Source organism: Stenella coeruleoalba (assembly GCF_951394435.1).
Source record: "Stenella coeruleoalba genome assembly, chromosome: 18".
Classification (NCBI taxonomy): Eukaryota; Metazoa; Chordata; class Mammalia; order Artiodactyla; family Delphinidae; genus Stenella; species Stenella coeruleoalba.
In genome coordinates, this window is record NC_137164.1 from 11,656,119 (window position 1) to 11,675,245 (window position 19,127).

The 19,127-nt window shown below is 44.4% G+C and overlaps 1 protein-coding gene across 4 annotated transcripts in view; it reads right to left on the reverse strand.

The window, feature by feature from the left end:
- The window catches only part of DCLK1 (doublecortin like kinase 1), a 354,244-nt gene that overhangs the window by 89,415 nt on the left and 245,702 nt on the right, over positions 1-19,127 (reverse strand). For all 4 annotated transcript variants that reach the window (XR_013824882.1, XM_079903169.1, XM_079903168.1 and 1 more), the window contains exon 5: positions 8,494-8,610. Coding sequence is in view for 3 of the 4 variants with exons in the window: in XM_079903169.1 (XP_079759295.1) it covers positions 8,494-8,610 (117 nt within the window). In the remaining variant the exon portion in view is untranslated. The remainder of the gene's footprint in view (positions 1-8,493; positions 8,611-19,127) is intronic.

Below are 19,127 nucleotides of genomic sequence, written 5' to 3' on the forward strand. Positions count from 1 at the left end.
AATGGTAAATGGAAGTGTTTCCTTAATTTCTCTTTCAGATTTTTCATCATTAGTGTATAGGAATGCAAAAGATTTCTGTGCATTAATTTTGTATCCTGCTACTTTAGCAAATTCATTGATTGGCTCCAGTAGTTTTCTGGTAGCATCTTTTGATTCTTTTTTCTTTATTCTTCTCTGCAGTAGTTATTTCCACTATTTTATTGTCCAGGTCACTTATCCATTATCTGTCTCAGTTATTCTGTAATTGATTCCTTCTAGAGAATTTTTAATTTCATTTATTGTGTTATTCATCATTGTTTGTTTGCTCTTTGGTTCTTTTAGGTCCTTGTTCTTCCATTTTCTCCATTCTATTTCCACGATTTTGGATTATCTTTACTACCATTACTCTGAATTCTTTGTCAGGTAGACTGCCTATTTCCTCTTCATTTGTTTGGTCTGGTGGGTTTTTACCTTGCTTCTTCATCTGCTGCATATTTCTCTGTCTTCTCATTTTGTTTATGTTACTGTGTTTGGGGTCTCCTTTTCACGGGATGCAGGTGCGTAGTTCCCATTGTTTTTGGTGTGTGCCCCCAGTGGGTGAGGTTGGTTCAGTGGCTTGTGTAGGCTTCCCAGTGGAGGGGACTGGTGCCTGTGTTCCGGTGGGTGGGGCTGGATCTTGTCTTTCTATTGGGCAGGGCTGTGTCTGGTGGTGTGTTTTGGGGTATCTGTAAGCTTAGTATGATTTTAGGCAGCCTCTCTGCTAATGGGTGGGGTTGTGTTCCTGTCTTGCTAGTTGTTTGGCATGGGGCGTCCAGCACTGGAGCTTGCTGGTCGTTGGTTGGAGCTGGGTCTTAGCATTGAGATGGAGATCTCTGAGAGAGCTCTCACCAATTGATATTATGTGGGGCTGGGAGGTCTCTGGTGGTCCAATGTCCTGAACTCAGCTCTCCCACCTCAGAGGGTAAGGCCTGACACCAGACCAGAGCATCAAGACCCTGTCAGCCACACAGCTCAGAAGAAAAGGGAGAAAAAAAAATAAAGAAAATAATAATAATAAATTTTTAAAATTATTAAAATAAAAAATTAAAATAATAATAATAATAAAAAAGAAGATAGCAACCAAACCAATAAACAAAGCCACCAAGGATAACAAGTGCTAAAAACTATACTAAGATAAATGTAAAAATCAGAAAAAAATCAGTCACAGACAGCAAACCCCAAGTCTACAGTTGCTCCCAAAGTCCACTGTGTCAATTTTAGGATGATTCGTTGTCTATTCAGGTATTCCAGAGATGCAGGGTACATCAAGCTGATTGTAGAGATTTAATCCACTTCTCCTGAGGCTGCTGGGAGAGATTTTCCTTTCTCTTCTTTGTTCGCACAGCTCCTGGGGTTCAGCTTTGGATCTGGCCCTGCCTCTGCGTGCAGGTCGCCTGAGGGCATCTGTTCTTTGCTCAGACAGAACGGGGTTAAAGCAGCGGCTGATTCGGGGGCTCTGGCTCACTCACGCCGGGGGAGGGAGGGGTACAGAAGTTATAATTGTAATGCTGGATGAGTCTGTGGCAGCAGAGGCCAGTGTGTGTTCAGCCTGAGGCATGCCGTGTGTTCTCCCAGGGAACTTGTCCTTGGATCACGGGACCCTGGCGGTGGCGTGTTGCACAGGTTCCCCGGGGGATGTGGAGAGTGACCTGTGCTTGCACACAGGATTCTTGGTGGCTGGAGCAGCAGTGTTAGCATTTCATGCCTATCTCTGGGTTCCAAGCTGATAGCTTCGATTCACACCCATCTCTAGAGCTCATTTAGGTGGTGCTCTGCCTTCTGCAGGCAGACAGGGGAAGAATCCCCTCTCCTCGCGCACCCCGAAACAATGGTCTCTTGCCTCTTAGGCAGTTCCAGACTTTTTTCCTGGACTCCCTCCTGGCTAGCCGCGGCGCACTAGCCCCCTTCAGGCTGTGTTCACGCCACCAATCCCAGTCCTCTCCCTGGGATCTGACCTCCGACGCTGGAGCCTCGGCTCCCAGCCCCCGCCCGCCCCAGCGGGTGAGCAGACAAGCCTCTTGGCCTGGTGAGTGCCAGTCAGCACCGATCCTCTGTGCGGGAATCTCTCCGCTTTGCCCTCCGCAGCCCTGTTGCTGCGCTCTCCTCCGTGGCTCCGAAGCTTCCCCCTTGCCCACCCGACGTCTCCACCAGTGAAGGGGCTTCCTAGTGTGTGGAAACTTTTCCTCCTTCACAGTTCCCTCCTAGAGGTGCAGGTTCCGTCCCTATTCTTTTGTCTCTGTTTTTTCTTTTTTTTTTTTTCTTTTTTTGCCCTACCCAGGTACGTGGGGATTTTCTTGCCTTTTGGGAAGTCTGAGGTCTTCTGCCAGCGTTCAGTAGGTGTTCTGTAGGAGTTGTTCCACATGCAGATGTATTTTTGATGTACTTGTCGGGGGGAAGGTGATCTCCGCGTCTTACTCCTCCGCCATCTTGAAGGTCCTCCGGATGTGCTCGTATAACTGCAGATGTTCCCCGTGGTTCCATTTTCATCCTTATCCTTACAAATCTCTCCTTGGGTTGAGGGGAGAGGTATTTTACATTTCTATTATTTAAATCACTACTATATGCCAGGGTCTCTCAAATACGCATTGTCAGCTCACACCTGACTTACACACTGTCCCTCACTACTTGCCCACTGGTGCTTCCGAAGCATCTCAGATGGGGCAGGTCTAAAACGGGACCCCTTCCCTACCTCTCCTCCTCGATTGGCAAACCTGCTCCACATCTCTGATGCCTCTCTCTTCCTCTGGCCTCATATCCAGTGAAATTCCTGGTTTCATTTCCCTTTTGAAGTCTCCCCCATTTTCAGCGTTGTTGTTTCAATTCTGTCCTAACAATTCTTTCCAGGATGACTTCATGGAGCCTTCCTGGCTCTTGGCTCTTCACGTGTAGCCATCCCCCCTACCACATCCAAAATTCAGATAAAAATCAAATCATGGCCTTACTAAAAATCCCTTTTCACCCCCTAATACCTACAACAAAATTATGCCTTCATGGCCCTGTGCAATCTCAGTGCAACCAACTAGGCTACCACCATCTTCTCCCTTTCCTGTAATGCTACCATTCATTTTTATTGAACTAGCCGCTGCTCCTTAAACATGCCATATACTTCCATGCCTTTGTGCCTTAACTCTCATTGTTTTCTCAGGTGGTGATGTCCTCCTGGCCCTTCTCCTGGCAAGATCCTTCATGTCCCAATTTATAAGTCTTTTTTCTCTGACCCTATTAATGAGATTTAGCCCCTTCTTTCTCTGGGCTGTCACAGCCCTTACTACACTATCATAGTGTTATATATGTTTGTTTCCCAACTTGAAGACAAGAACAGCGGTTTAATCATCTTTGTATCCTTACAAACTAACACAAGCCTGGCACACAGTAGATGCTCAGCAAATACTTATTTAACTAACATGGAGCATGAGCAGTGAGGACTTTACAACAGGAGTTGACATACAATGCTGCCCCCACAAAGACGGTGGGTCAAGATAACCGTTCAAAGTTTGAAGGACTATCTTTGGAAATACTCACCTGCTGAGAGTGAGAGCTAGGGGCAGTTGATGGGGACAGGGAAAGAGAATGGAAGGAGGATTCAGCATATATGCAGCAAAAAATTCTAAAAACACAGGGAATGAATCTTCAGCCCTCTTGATTTTCTTGGTGCATTTTGTTTTCAACAATTCACTTGGAATGCCAAAGCAGAAAAGATCCTCTATAGAAAATACATGGCTGAAATCTCTACACTAAAGGAAAAAGACTGAGCTAAAAAATTAATAGCTAGCAATCTGCCTTTGAAGGTGTTTGATATAAATTTTAACAACTGACAAATTGGACCAGTAAGCTGATTAAAATTATCTTTGCTTCCCCAGCTTTGATTCTTATCTGCATATGTTGCATAAAATATTTTTATATAACTGTAAAAAAGTAAATTTTGACTAGCATAAATAAAAAGACTTCAGGATTTCAAGAGTCACATACAAGTAAGTTTTAAGCCTGGGAAATATGGAATGATGCTTCTGTCATGGTAGAAGGTCATTAACTAAGGCATCCAGATTTCCCTCTTTCAAATGTTCACTCTTGCAACTCTCACATCACTAGTCCATGGTGGGTTCTCAATGCATACTGAATGAATGAATGGTTGTTGCTATGAGTGTTTCTACCTTAGACCATAAGCTTCTGGAGGGCAAGAACGTGCATCAGCTCATGCTTGGATTGATGAATGTAAGGCACGACGGGGCACTCAGTTATGTTTGTCACGGCTTGTATAGATAGAGATTCTAAACAGAAGGAGTCACTCTACAAAAAAGAAAAAAAACCGGCCGTCCATCTAAATGGGAACAAAACTAAAACAAACACACAAACCCATGTTTTTCTAAGGAATCCAAGAAGAGGTCAAAATTTTGAAATCTCTAAGTTTTTAAGGAGGACTACAGTAATGAAAATTCAAGATAGGTAAATGTGGTTTTCTTATACTTTTAATATTAAGAAAACAATATAAAGTAAAATGAAACCTTATCCATTCTTACTGAAATTGAATGAGTGCACAGAATACTCTTATTTGGGGAGATACTTTGTTATAACTTCCCTATGCAGACAAAGGAATTTGTTGAAAAGAAATTCACTTTTAAATTACACATTTTATGAGATGTCTGTGTTCCAAAGACAGACACATGAATAAAGATTCAACCCATATTAAACTCTCTTTATGATGCTCTTATGTATTCTTGTTCCTTTAAGAAGCTAAAACCCGTTTTCCCCATTTCTTAGTGATACCTCATTCAATGGCTCTGCACACAATTGTCTGGGGGCCCCTTATTCTTCTATTGTTATTAAGACTTCTGGTTTCTTTTCTTCTAGCTCCAATTTGCCTTCTTTGGACCCTTACTGTTACAGAGACTAATAATAATTCAACAGCTACATGAATTACGTTATCTATAAATTATTTAGGGGGCTTGAACCGTGTGCTTCTTGAGTGGAGGGGCTGTTTCTTTCATCTCTGCATTATTAGCGCCTAGCAAGTTCCTGACACTAGCAGGCCTGAACTGGATATTTCTGAATGTCTAAATGAATACCTTACATTAATAAAACACCTCTAACTTCTTCTAGTCCCAAGAAGAGAAATGAGTAAGGAGCAAAGACAAGATTTACCAAGCATTCTCATTCTTATTCTAAGACTGACTTACAAAGGAAAGTTTCTGCCTACCACTGACATACATCCTGAAGTCAGGGTGAATCACTTCACCCCCCAGAATGCTGGTGTCTGGGACTAACGCTCAGGCTTCTGTTGCAAAGGGTTACGGTGTTGTAAATTTCAATCTTAAACTAGGTGCTGCATCAGTTATTTCCTTAAGATCAAAATTTTAATAAGCAGATGTGAAGAAGCAGGTATCAAGAGTGGCCAGCCTGCTGTATCCAGAGCACTGGAAGACCCACGTGCCAGCTCTGAGTTGCCACTATTAATTCTGTGACTCTGGGCCAAGCAGTTCCCCCAGCTCTACGCCTGCTTCCTCATTTAAAAAATAGAGTATATGATTATATAACAAAGAATAATGTCTTGTCTTGCTTGTTGTTGGGAGATTGTTGGGAGGATCAAAATAGATCAAAGAGATAAAAGTTCTACGTAAACTCCGACGTTTCATTTAAATGTAAGCCAACAATATGACCACAAACAACACGGGAACCTACAAATCTTAACTCTATATGATGCTCCAATCTCCGTATCATGCAGGAAGATAAATATTGGAAGGAGAAGTTTTAAAACTGAAGGAGAAATCATTTCAAACTTTAGGTACTTGTGTAAGAGGGAAAAACAAAGATTACTTAATGTTAAGTCAGGTTCGTGGTGGAATGGGGCTTGGGACAGTATCAATGTTTAAGGAGTATTCAAGGAAAATTGTTGACATTCCAGTCCTACGATTTATGGAAAACAATGAATAGGCTATTTTCAGAAAATTCGGATACAGTCAATATAGAGATAATTCACTGCTCCTTTCCACGGTTTCAAGAGACAAACCTGAGTAGAGACAGGAATCTTAGGCTAGTTCAGTGGAGGGGCACAAGGCAGGTGATCCCCTGACATCCAGCATCTGCACTTTCCCCAAAAAGATACATAAATACCACTGGACTTCCTAAACCCTGCGTTTAGGTCCCGGGGAAAGGGAGTGATCTTGGGGTCCCTGGCATAATCGACTCATTTGCGACCGGGTACTGCTGCTCTATAAACCCCCTCTAAATTAGAATCATCCAGAGGAAGGTGGGAAGATTTGACAGCAAGTCAGAATCAAGAGACAGTCATCACATATTATAAGCTCTTATATAACCAGGAAATGATTGTATGATATCTTCTAAATCAAAATGCAAGAAGTTGAAAACTTGATATGTGTCAAAGGCTTATATTAAAGAAAACGTGAGCAGGGCTTTTAAATTCATTTTGGCCTAAAAGTTAAAGATACCTTGACTGAAGTGTTAATTCTTCAAGAACATACTGATTTTAGAATGGATCTGGATTCCGCTTTCTGTATGGAAACGATAACTCCCAGGCATGGCATACCTATCAAACATTACAAGTGATTGCTGGTCAAACCAACCAGGTTCTAACTATAGCGGAAAAGAGATTCAGGGAAACAACAGAAAATAGAAATGATTGTTTGAATCCATCTATCAATTTTGAAGTAATGTACCCTATGCATTTTAAACTTCTAAAGGGAATGGTTCCAAACGTTGGCGGTGACAAATACAAATACATTTAATACAGTTGCCTATCTCCTCTTTTGAGTTTCCAAAATTACTTTTGGTAAATGATATGTTCATCTTTATTTATAAGATTATAATTAAATACATTTATAAGACTTATATAATCTTAAGAGATGGTGAATAGTAACTATGTGACCAATTAGTTCCAAAGTGAAACAATTTCCTATATTCATTATTATCTTTTTAAGATCAGATTTATGATTCTTTTTTCTTAACTGAAATTTTAGCTTCCTTTTTGAAATAAAACAGGCTCTTCACTATTTACAAGGTTATTTATTTCTGAGCTGCAAAAATGCTCTCTCCCTTCTTTTGCTCTGTATTACCATCTTCTCCTCCTGTAGGCCTCCATTCAATCTTGGCTGCCATGATTAGACAGCCAGAAAGGGACATGGCAGCTCATCGGTGCCAACACAGAGTGAGGAGAAGGTCTTTGCAGACCTGTCTAGGGAATAGCAGTAATTAGCAATGCCCCCAGGGGAAGGCGACTCTTAGAGAACTAACATGGGCCCGGTGGTCTAGCTCTCTAGCCAATTAAGAGTCCCTTCATCCAAGACCGACTTTGGAGGTTTCAATTTTAGCTTTTACGAGGAAAAACAGTTTATAGCACCTCCAATTTTAAATAGGGCGGTTATAACTCACCCTGGGCAGCGGTGCCAGAGGTAGGCCCTATAGCCTCCAGCCTAGAGCTCTTTTCACATCCCTCTGGGACCACACTGCTGAGTACAAGAAGGCTTCAATATAGACCCTACAGGTCTTGGTCCCTATTTCTAAGAGCTTCCCTGCCTTCATAAAATCAGGGGACAATCACTTTGATGTATGTATCATTTAATAATTCACATTCAACAGTTTATAGCATTTAATAAATAATTCCCTTCCATCGTGAAGTAGACCTTATACCTAAGACCCAAACAAACCAACCGATTCATGTCAGTATTTTTTTCAGATTTCTTTTTTTTTTTTTTTTGTGACGTGGACCATTTTTAAAGTCTTTATTGAATTTGTTACACTATTGCTTCTGTTTTATGTTTTGGTTTTTTGGCTGCGAGGCATGTGGGATCTTAGCTCCCCAACTAGGGATCGAACCCGCACCCCTTACACTGGAAGGCGAAGTCTTAACCACTGGACGGCCAGGGAAGTCCCAATTGATGTCAGATTTAAGACCAAAGAAGGAAAAGGTAGGTCTGAGGCGGTCATCCTATAAGTACACATCCTGCTCCAACACCAGCACTAGAGCACAAGGACAGACAGGTCACAGGCCCAGAGTCACTGCAGCTACCCCAGCACCAGTCTCTCCTCACGGCTTTTAGCCCCAGAGCCATGCTGGGGCCAGAGTAAAAAATGTGTTAAACAAAGGCTCAGCAAATATAAACTGTAAACTCCTCACCAGCCAGTCCCAAGAAGAACAAATGCTTTAACAGAGATTTCTCGCGCTGGGGGCCTTTATCCTAAAATATAATTTTTGCAGCAGAAATGATGCAAGTCAGAAGAGTACTTCTATCTGTGGGCAAGTCTGGGTTTTCTGAATCTTTACTAAGTTTTCCCAAACCTGATGCTTTTTCTTACAGCCAACATGCTAGACTCTGGCAAATCTGTTCCACCACTTCAACATGTTCTAAAATTATAAACCGGAATCTACACTCTCTTGAAATCTCACGCTCTGGGCTTCACACACCCTCTGTTCATTGTGCGTCAGAAACAAGGCAGTCACTGCAGGCTCCTTTGCAGCTTTACCTGAGCTGGTTGATGCCGGGGATTTGCTGCGCCGGGACGGTCCTGGGCTCTTGGTGGTGCTCCTGCGGGATGATGAAGCTATTTTGGTGTAAGAAGTGGACTTCACCACTCGACATTCTGGGGAAAGAAGAAAGGCCACACATCATTACAGGGTCACGCACATACCATTCGAAATGTATAATAAACCTGGAAGTAGAAATACACAGGCATCCTCGGTCACATGTGCTTTCTGCCGGCCCAGTATGTGTCTATGACGACAGAACCAAAAAAAAAAAAAAAACAACCAGAAAGGGCACAGTGAGCATCTTAGACAACACAGTAAATACGGTTGTCCCTCTGTATCCATGGGGATTTGGTTCCGGGACCACACACCCCCAGCCACCACCGCCGTTGGCTGCTTGGGTCCTGCCCGGGTGGACCTGCAGGAGATGCCAATTTCTTTAAAAAAAAAAAAAAAAAAAGAACAAAAACAAACTACACATATGCACGTATCAGCACAAATTAAAAGGTGGAAGTAAGCAAGAAGCATAACATAATGATATCAGAAGACACGATCAGAACCACCATGTGAATAGTGCCTGAGAGGGTGTCTACGGAGGTTTTAGTTCCCAAAACAGATCTTTGGACCATGTGAAGAGGACATCCACTTGGCTCAAGGCTCTGTCCCCACAATGGACAACACATCCTGGAGTTTGTCCCAGCCTTTGGATGTTGGTCTGGCCTTTCAGAAGTACATTAGCAACCAAATCAGACTGCTGTAATGCTGCCTGCCCACTGGCGTGCTTCCAGTTACTTTTTTTTTTTTTTTTTTTTTTGCGGTACGCGGGACTCTCACTGTTGTGGCCTCTCCCGTTGCGGAGCACAGGCTCCGGACGCGCAGGCTCAGCGGCCATGGCTCACGGGCCCAGCCGCTCCGCGGCATGTGGGATCCTCCCGGACTGGGGCACGAACACGTGTTCCCTGCATCGGCAGGCGGACTCTCAACCACTGCGCCACCTGGGAAGCCCACCAGTTACACTTTTACCACGTGTCTGCTCCATGCCAGGTGCTGAGCTCTGCAGGCACGACAGGGAACACACACGGTTTGGGAACTAGAAACACCGCCCACCTGGTAGTCCAGAGTGGAATCTTTTAACCAGCGAGGGCTCTTTTCTGCTAATTTTTATTTTGCGGACCTCATGTTTGAAAAATGTTGGCTTATGAAACAAATTGCATAAAGTAACAATACATTTCTCAGTTTAAACGAAAACCAGGACTATATAACGAGGGCAAGATGACCAAGACTTTTGGTCCTAGGTCCTGAATGTTTACAGGTCACATAAATTTAAGATAATAATTTTAAAAGCTCGGTATCTTGTTAGCAGGGATGAATGGGTAAAAGAGAAAGCTACCAGATGGTGCACACTGGTAATAACACCCATCTGTGAGCTGCAACATGAGTTAAAAAGTTGACTTTAGGGTTTGTCGCAGGCTGTTTGCCCCAGGAGGCAGAGCTGCTGGTTACGGACCCCACCTACCAGCCAGGGCTCGGGATTGGCAGAATAGAACCGATCTCTCCACACCAAGCTGACATTCTTCCAGCTCCCAGAAAGAAAGTCGGTATTTTCGTCAGGTGGCTAAGTCTTACCAGAGCAAATGTAGGCGTTTTACAGAGTATTGAAAAAAACCTTGTGGACCCATGCCATGCTTCTCCAGCTTCTCCAGCTTCTCTGGAGCTTAGTTCTCACCATACTATTAATCTATCAAAAGTATTCATTTACTCCTCTGCCTCCCCACCCCCTACTCCCCTGGGTACCACCTAGGCCTGGCATATGGAAAAGGACGGAATAGCTGCTCAGCAAGTATGGGCCCACATTGTTATTGACCTTGTTACTACTTGTGTGAACTCTTAGTATTCATTAGAGTAATCCAACCTCCCATTTTACAGATAAGGAAACTGAGTCTCCGAGAGGCTAAGTGACTTGCATCAGAATCGAAGTCTCTCGGTTTAGTGGCTTCCTCACCACCCCAGGATCTGATGTGGTGGCCTAAGCAGGCTGCTTCATTGTGAATCAAGGCTGGAAAATTATCAGTGCCCATGGTCGAAGACAGACAAGTGGGTGATGGCGGACAATGGGAAGGACAGCAAACGACCAGTTCTCGTGTCAACATTAAATTAAAATTTAAATACTAAAGCTGCAATTCAATCAACGTGCTTATTGCATCCCCCCCAAAAAGAAACAATGAACTCTCTTTCAGAAGTGGGATCGTAGTGAAGCGATCGCTTGGGGGAATCATGGAGTCTGAAAGATAACTACAAGTATTACAAATCTCATACCACTTGCCTTCAGTATAAGAGCGAAGCTTCCTGAGTCATACAGGGGACTAGGATAATTCTGAAAGGCTAGGGCTGAATACAGGAAAACAGAAACAAAACAATGATAGTAACTGCTTTTTTTCCCAAGGTCAAAATAAAACCAATCGAAGAAAATTGTACTGCCAAGCCATAAATTATAAAAAAAAGACTTCAACCATCTTTCCCATTAAAGTTTAGATTTTAAGTATTTTAATTAATTTAAATGGGAATGGTATTTTATGGTGATAAAAGATGCCGTGAAGGACAAATGCTTCATTCCTTTGGAGAGCATGCCAAAATCGTTGTCAGCTTAAAACCACAATTTAGAAACATTGTGCGTAACATGATGTACACGGCCAGTAAAGTAGAAAACCTTATTTGTTCTCATGAAGGACATTTCAGAGAGTCTGGCAAGGAAGGAGGCAGCACCCTGCACCCTCCCCCCTCTTCTGGGGTCATTTGCCTTTGAGGGCAATCCCTTCATTCTGGTATTTTTGGCACTCTCACATTAAGCGGGCTGCACTTCCTTTGGCTGTGGGGATACTGGACAACATGGACACTTCTTAAGGAGGATGAGATTGAAGGAAGCTTCAGGAGAGTAATTTCTCTGGCTACTGAAGATCGCAGCCTACCCAAGCACAGAAAATCAGATGAAGCACATGAACTGGGTCTCTGATAACTGACCCCCCCACCCCCCATAGCAAGCAAGTAAGCAAGCAAGCTCTGATTAAATCTCTGCTTCAGAAAGTCCCTGCAATCATAGCTCTATGAGGGGGAAAGTACCGTTCTCCATATGGTCTGTACTAATGTTAGCTTTACAGACGTTCTCAGGATTTGGTAAGACAGAAGTTACGACATTTCCCACCTTCACTCTGGACCCCAACTCAAGAAACAGGCCTTCTGTGATGGCCAGATTTAGAGACAACCCAGATGCGGATGTAGAGGCAGGAAACTGGAGAAGGAATACATTCTTTGGCCATGTTCCCAGGGGCATGAGAACCTCCACGTATGCAAATTCTCCCGACTCAGAAACAGGTGGTAGGTGGGCTGATGTATAACGAAAGGTGCTAAAGAATAGAAATGATTATAGAACTCTACTGGCGGCACCAGCAGTTCACCTGAGCTCACACAGCAGAGATGCTCATGCATTCAAAGGAGCCCACTAGTATCTTTTGGAGAATCTTGAAAGACAAAGGTGATGTCCCCTAAATGCCTAGGCAGCTTTAGTGACATTTGCAGGCTGGCTAGAGGATATCCTTTAAACAAGGAATTTTTTACTCCTGTAATATCTTTTTTTATATATAAATTTATTTTATTCATTTATTTTTGGCTGCGTTGGGTCTTCATTGCTGCACACGGGCTTTCTCTACTTGGAACGAGCGGGGGCTACTCTTCATTGCGGTGCGTGGGCTTCTCACTGTGGTGGCTTCTTGTTGCGGAGGATGGGCTCTAGGTGCGCAGGCTTCAGTAGTTGTGGCATGTGGGCTCAGTAGTTGTGGTGCATGGGCTCTAGAGCGCAGGCTCAGTAGTTGTGGTGCACGGGCTTAGTTGCTCTGCGGCATGTGGGATCTTCCTGGACCAGGGATCGAACCCGTGTCCCCTGCATTGGCTGTAATCTCTTTTTAAAACCAGCAGAATAAAATCACTGTCAGGCAGAGACCTCTCAGTGATCACAACTCTAAATTCAGTTGTTCTGAGCTATTCAGGAGATGGGCAAGTTCATCTAGAAGCATCCATTATCAGCAGTAGATGCTTTGTGCTTTCTTCCCCATCCTGATTACAAAGACAAGCTTCCTCTTAACTTGGCAAAGGTAAGAAGCTTCCAAATGGAACAACAGTCCTGTCTGTGGCTATGTGCAAAAGACAGTTAGGGAGCACATTTAGTTCTAGAGACTTTGTATAAATATGGTGCAAGCTTGGTCACCAAAAGAGAGAATCTGCAATTCTGGCTCTCTAACTGTCCAATGAGTAGCTCTCACATGTTCATATGCTCTGGGTTGGAAGGAACCCTCCAAGAATATCAAGGTTGTCAATGGTTACCCAATCAACTCTCTGCTCAATTCATGAATGTCCTCTCAAACCGTCTCGGTAAGGGGCTGGCCAGCTTCTTCTTGATCACCTCTGGTGCCTGGGGGATTCACCACCTTCTGCCTCAAGGTTTTTGAAGCTCTGACCATCCTGTTAGCCTCCAGTCTGTCAGCATGGGTGAGCTGGAAGACCAGTCCTGGTATGACCTAGGCCACAGTTTACTTCCTATAGAAACATGATGATGCTTGAACTTCAGGGCAGCATTACAGGAAAATCCAAATGCTGGAAGGGTTGATCTGCATCTCCCAGGTGCAATGCTCTGATAAGGGCTGAGGTCCATCCTCTTGTTTCTGCACCACCTAGACTCGGAGCCAATCCTGACACTACAGTGAAACTCCCTTCCCTACTGGCAATGGGGTTTGGAACCAGTATTACTTTCCTAAGCTCCAAATGCAGCAGGTCCGGAATAAAAGCAGTGGAGATCGAAACACTCGAAACCATAGTCTTTAAAAAATAAAGCCTGTAGCAGATTGAGCTGGAAGCAGACATCAGCTGGAGTGGCTTAGCTGGAGAACAAAGTCCCAGAAACTGAGATTTTTAAAGTACCTTCTAAAAATATAGCCACGCGTGTCTAAAGCCAGCACCTAGACTGGCCCACCGCTTTCAGAACCCCCGGCTCAGGACTCCAGATGGCACGCACATGTTCCCACGCGGCAGGGCTGCTGGCTGTGAAACTGACACGAACCAGCTCTGAAGGCATTTGCTGGCTGAGCGCTGACCCCTTCCATAACCTCTGCAGAAGCTTTTCTGGGGCTGGGATGTTCGGTCCTGACATCTCAAGAGTCACCACTCAGATCTACTGTTTTAATAGCACGAGTGATGCTCTTCCCCAAATTACTTTCTTTTCTCCTGATAGTCAAATAAAAGTTAATTTTCCCTAAGTACGAGCTGAGTGTTACGTGGGAGCTGCTTTGCTCTAGGAGATCGCCTGGTAACCCAGGTTCCTGCTATCTTATGTCTGTCCCCCCTAAGTGTCTTCCTCTACATGGTCCCAGCCCGCCCATCGTGCAGTCTCCAAGTTTTAGCCCTTGGGGAAAAGAGGGAGGCTTCCCAACATTAGACAGGAAGAGCTGCTTTGTTGCCTGCTCCACCAGATCCTCATTTCTTGACGCTGATCTATCTCATTCTTTCCTTTTTCCCACAACAACTGCACTGTTCGGTGCCAGTCGCTAGTTGGATCCCTGGTCTCTACCCACTGGATGCCAGTAGCACCTCTCTAGTTGTAAAGACCAAAAAATGTCTCCACACGTTGCCAAATGTCCCCTGGGGGGAATAACCCTTGGTTAAGAACCACTTTTGGATCTCTCCATTAGTGATCTTTCCAACGGTCTTCAATAAATTCTTCAATTCTTCCTTGAGGGTGTTAATGAAGCCATCGCCAACCACTAGCCTGGGGCCCTAAACAATGCATTCTGCACGTTATTGCTGTAGATGTGGCCAACATGAATTGACAGTTCCGGGCATCTGTGCATCCACTGCAGTGTAGATGATGTGACTGGCAGTGTTGAAAGCCTTCCAACTGTCTGTTAAAATCGGATCAGCATCGATTGTTTTTGCCATCTCTGAGAACACGGTGACATGGGGTCTTGAAACGCTAGTGGTTTCCTAGTTGAGAGTTTGGAAAATGGAGGAGGTCATGGGGGCAGAGTGTAGAGAAAGAGGACTTGCATGCTGTGCTGAGCAAATCTGAGGGTTGCAGAAGGGCCAGGAGCATTGCCCCTAATCCACTGCACTCTCAGTCCAGTCCTCTCCCTTCCAAGAACCACTTAACCTCTGCAATGACACGTTTGGAACCAATCCCCAAATAGTGCTACCCAAGCCATTTTAGTTGAGTGCAAATACCCAGGCAGGAGATTTCGGTTCTTACCTATTGAGACTGGAAATTTGCAACTCTATTCATTAAGCCAGATAGCACTGCCTCAAAACAATGGAGTTATCCCTCTTCCGGCTTCCCCAGGCCAGCAATCAGGGCACACCTGAAGCCTTCCCCTTTTCCACTATAAAGCATTCCCACTCCTCTGCCTGCCTTTGGGTCTCTGCCAAAATGCAAATGATGGTGGCTGACTCCTTTGCTTTAACAAGCTCACAGTAATAGCCTTCCCTGGTTCTCACTGGTTGCTCTTTATTTCCACAACATGCACGGCTCTCCCTCTTAAGCTGGCCATAAAACGAAGTAACTAACTTGACTTGAGCATCAGGTTGTATGAAACAGGCTTACCTTTCTTCATTAGAGTTATGACAGCATCCACAGGAGGAAACAGCACATGAACATCTCCCATCTCACACTTGACCTATGCTCACTGAGGCATGACGGTGCACATCATCTGAATGATGACTTTTTTCTAAAGTGCATGTATTGATTTCCTGTGGCTGCCACAACAAATTACCAAAAATGTGTTGGCTTACAATGACCAAAATATACTCGCACATAGTTCTAGAGGCCAGAAATCTGAAATCAAGGTGTTGCAGGGCCACAGTCCCTTCGAAGGCTCTAGAGAATCTCTTTCTTGCCTCTTCCACCTTCTGGTGGTTCCAGGCATTCCTTGGCTTGTGGCCCCATCATGGAGATCTCTGCCTCCATCTTCACATGGACTTCCCCTAGGTGTGTCTGTGTTACCTGCTTTTGCCTCCTTCTTAGGTGGATATTTGCGATGGCATTTCAGGCTCAACTGGATGACCTAAGGTAATCTCATCTCAAGATCCTTCAATTAATTATATCTGCAAAGAAGCTTTTTCCAAGTAAGGTAACATTTACAAGTTGACATCTTGTGGCCTTTCAACCTGTCAGAGTGTGTGTGACGCAACTTTAGGACAAGCCTTTCTTGAAAACTTTTGTCAGGATTCTGTTGTTACTCCCCCGCTTAAAACCCTTCTATGACTCCTTGCTGCTCTTTGTGAACAGCCTTAGTGCAGCCTTTAAGGCCCCTGCCCACCTCAGCTCCTCTCTCTTCCTTCCTCTGAACACATTATTTTAGTTTCTGACAAACACTAAGTATCTTCCTGCCTCTGGGCTTTAGGACATTAATTTCCCTGCACAAGGAACAATTCCACCCTTGTGCTGGCTCACTTCAGCTCATACTTCCCGGCTCAGCTTAAATTCATCCATCTTGCAAATATTTACCAAGTCCCTGCTGTTTAAGTGCCGATGCAGCAGTAAATCAGAAGACAGGGTACCTACTCTGATGGGAAGTTGAAATGGGCCTTAAAAACAAAAACAAGAACAAGAGCTGATTTTCTAAGTACTTTGCCAAGCGGTGAAAGGAGGCTGTGACAGCGCCTGGGTGAGTGGTTTCTCGATGGTGATGGTCAGAGAAGGTCTCTGGGTGTAGAGGACATCAAAGGTGAGCTCCGAACATAGGAAGGAACCAGCCACGGGTAGATTACAGGAAAGAGGTAGGCGGGGGCCAGATCAAGTCGGGGTTGGGGAGACAAATGAGGGGTTTGGATTTTACTCTAAGCAGGATGGGAAGTTATAGAAGGGCTTTAAGCAAAGGCATTGTTGTGTTCTGATCTGTGAGCCTAAAAGATCACTCTGGGGCGAATCTAGGAGAGGAAGGGTGGTGGCTTAGACCAGGATGCAGGTAATAGAAATGGATGGACGAGAATGACTTGAGATATGATGTGGAGGTCCAGTCCACAAAGCTTGAGGGTGGACTGGGGGGTGGTGGGGAGGGCTGGGCAGGACAGTCCCAGCTAACACGCCCTTCGTCAGGTATACTTCTGAGACCTACTGACTGGTCTACACAATGCAGTGGCTTCAGGTGCCAAAGGCAGGAGAGACCAAGAGTTTACCAAGGCCCATGGTCTTCCTTCAGGGTAAAGGACAGACTTTCCCACTCTTTAAACATGCAGAATCGTTGTTCTTCTTTTGACCAACAGAATTAGAATCACTGGAGGTAGAACCTGAAGCGTTAAGAAAAATCCCCAGGTGACCCTGACGGTGTGAGTCCACAGACCAGCAACTTTTTGCCATTCTCTGGTATATAGATAAGAAAATGACTGAAGAAAATCCGGAGGTTCAGCATTTGAAGTCATTGTGCAATGTGGCGTCTGGAACAAAGGACTAAGCTAACAGCCTGAGGAGATAGATTAGCAAGATAAATCGGTCTTGAAAAAACAACAAACATCCATCCTATTGAGATTTGGTCCCAACTCAAATTTTCAAAAACAACCAACTGTCATCCTGAGACTTAGCCTAAAGCAGACTTTGGAAGAGAACAAGAGTTCACATTTATTAACAACGCATGACCACCTGGCTTTCATTAGCTACGAGATGGAAACGATCTGAAAGATAGATAAGAAATAGATAAATTACCCAAGAACCAAAAGGAATAAAATGGGTACAAATTTCTCCTAGAGAAAGGAAAAAGAAACAAAAGAAACCCAAAACAATAAAAAATCATAGAAGCATGAACTGAAAAAAATTTGATAGCTTTCTCCTTGAGTAAGGCTACTTTTATGCCTGACTTTATCCTGCTCCTGCAGAAACAAAGATAAGTGTACATTCTTGGTCCAGCGGGTCCAGCCCAGGTCCAAGTGGTTCAGGAGTCGGGAGGTCTGGAAGGGTCTCACTGGGAAAGGTATGGAGTTACAGGGCAGCCCACGTGATGAACGCTGAGAATGCCAGGCGTGTCATTCACAATGGGTAAGGCTCTGTTCTAAATTATCCTGTGCCCCCTTAATGAAATTAGGACTAGTCATAGCTTAGATGGGGTCCACTCTTCTCCCATCAAAACAGAGTCACAGGTTCTATGCTGTCCAACAGTTTGGGGCATTTTGCTTAGAGAAGTTCTCTAGCATCTTGTGCTAATGTGGTCCATGGGCGAGCAGCCTCAACATCGCCCGAGGGCGTGCAGACTCTCCGGTCCCACCCCAGACCTACTGAATCAGAATGTGCACTTTACCAACGTTCCTAGTAATTTGTATTCACATTAAAGCTTGAAAAGAACTGCTCTAGAACTATGGATGGACGCCCTCAGATCAGTGGCTCTGATCTAGGGGAGCATGTGAAAAACAACAGGTCCCTCGTTCCAGTCCCCAGAGATTCTGACCTCAAAGGCCAGGCATCTGCATCTTGGACAAGCACCTCAGCTGATTATGATTCTGACACTCAAGGAATAATTTAAGAAACAGGGCCATAGATGGTAATAAGTAGGAATTAGTAACTGTAGGAAGGCATTAAATAACAGACGTAGGGCTTCCCTGGTGGCGCAGTGGTTGAGAGTCCGCCTGCCGATGCAGGGGATGCGGGTTCGTGCCCCGGTCTGGGAAGATCCCACATGCCGCGGAGCGGCTGGGCCCGTGAGCCATGGCCGCTGAGCCTGCGCGTCCAGAGCCTGTGCTCCACAACGGGAGAGGCCACAACAGTGAGAGGCCCGCGTACCGCAAAAAAATAAAAAATAAAAAAATAACAGACATAGTCTAACATCTTCTTGAGAGGGCAATATTTTACAGTAGTGTCTCTAGCTTTCCCTATGATAAGAATCACTTGGGGGTTATTGTTGAACATTCAACTTTCCAAACCCCTTCCCCAGATGCTTTGATGCAGTAGGTCTGGGATGAGGTTCTGGGAATCTATATTTTTAACAAGTACCTTGGGTGGTTCTGATAATTAAAGAGGTTTAGGAGAACTGCTGTATTGGAAAATATCCCGTCCCAGCCAGCTCATTATCTGTCGGTTAAAGCAGAAGAACCAGGTTCTTGGTGGGGAGAGGGACTTGTGTACAAAAGAAGTTTCCAGAAAGTCATATACCCTCATCTAAATGTTCTGTGGAGTGGACCTCAGGCCTGATTAGGAACAGAGATTTTTCGCCAGCAAGAGGTTCCTGCATTTGAGGAATAATCAGCTGAGTCTCATCCTGAGAAAAGACACACAAACCTGCATCAACAGGAGGTAAATGAGATTTGGGGGTCCCTGCTTTCATGTCCTGAGGTAAAGGCAAGGCTTGGGAAGATAATTCTCCAATGTGTTTGCGCCTCTGAGTCTGCCCTGTCATCTCAAGGAGAATTAAAAAAAAAAAACCCAATAGGGAAACTAAGGGGAAAAAACCCTTAACTATAAGACCAGGAATAAACACTCAGACTCTAGTGCAGAAGAAAGTAATCAGACAGAATGACTGTCACGATAAACGAGAAGCTGAAGTTACATGGTTATAAAGGGATTAAGTGATACTCAAGAATAACGATGCAAATCTACTTCTAAGCAAAGTCT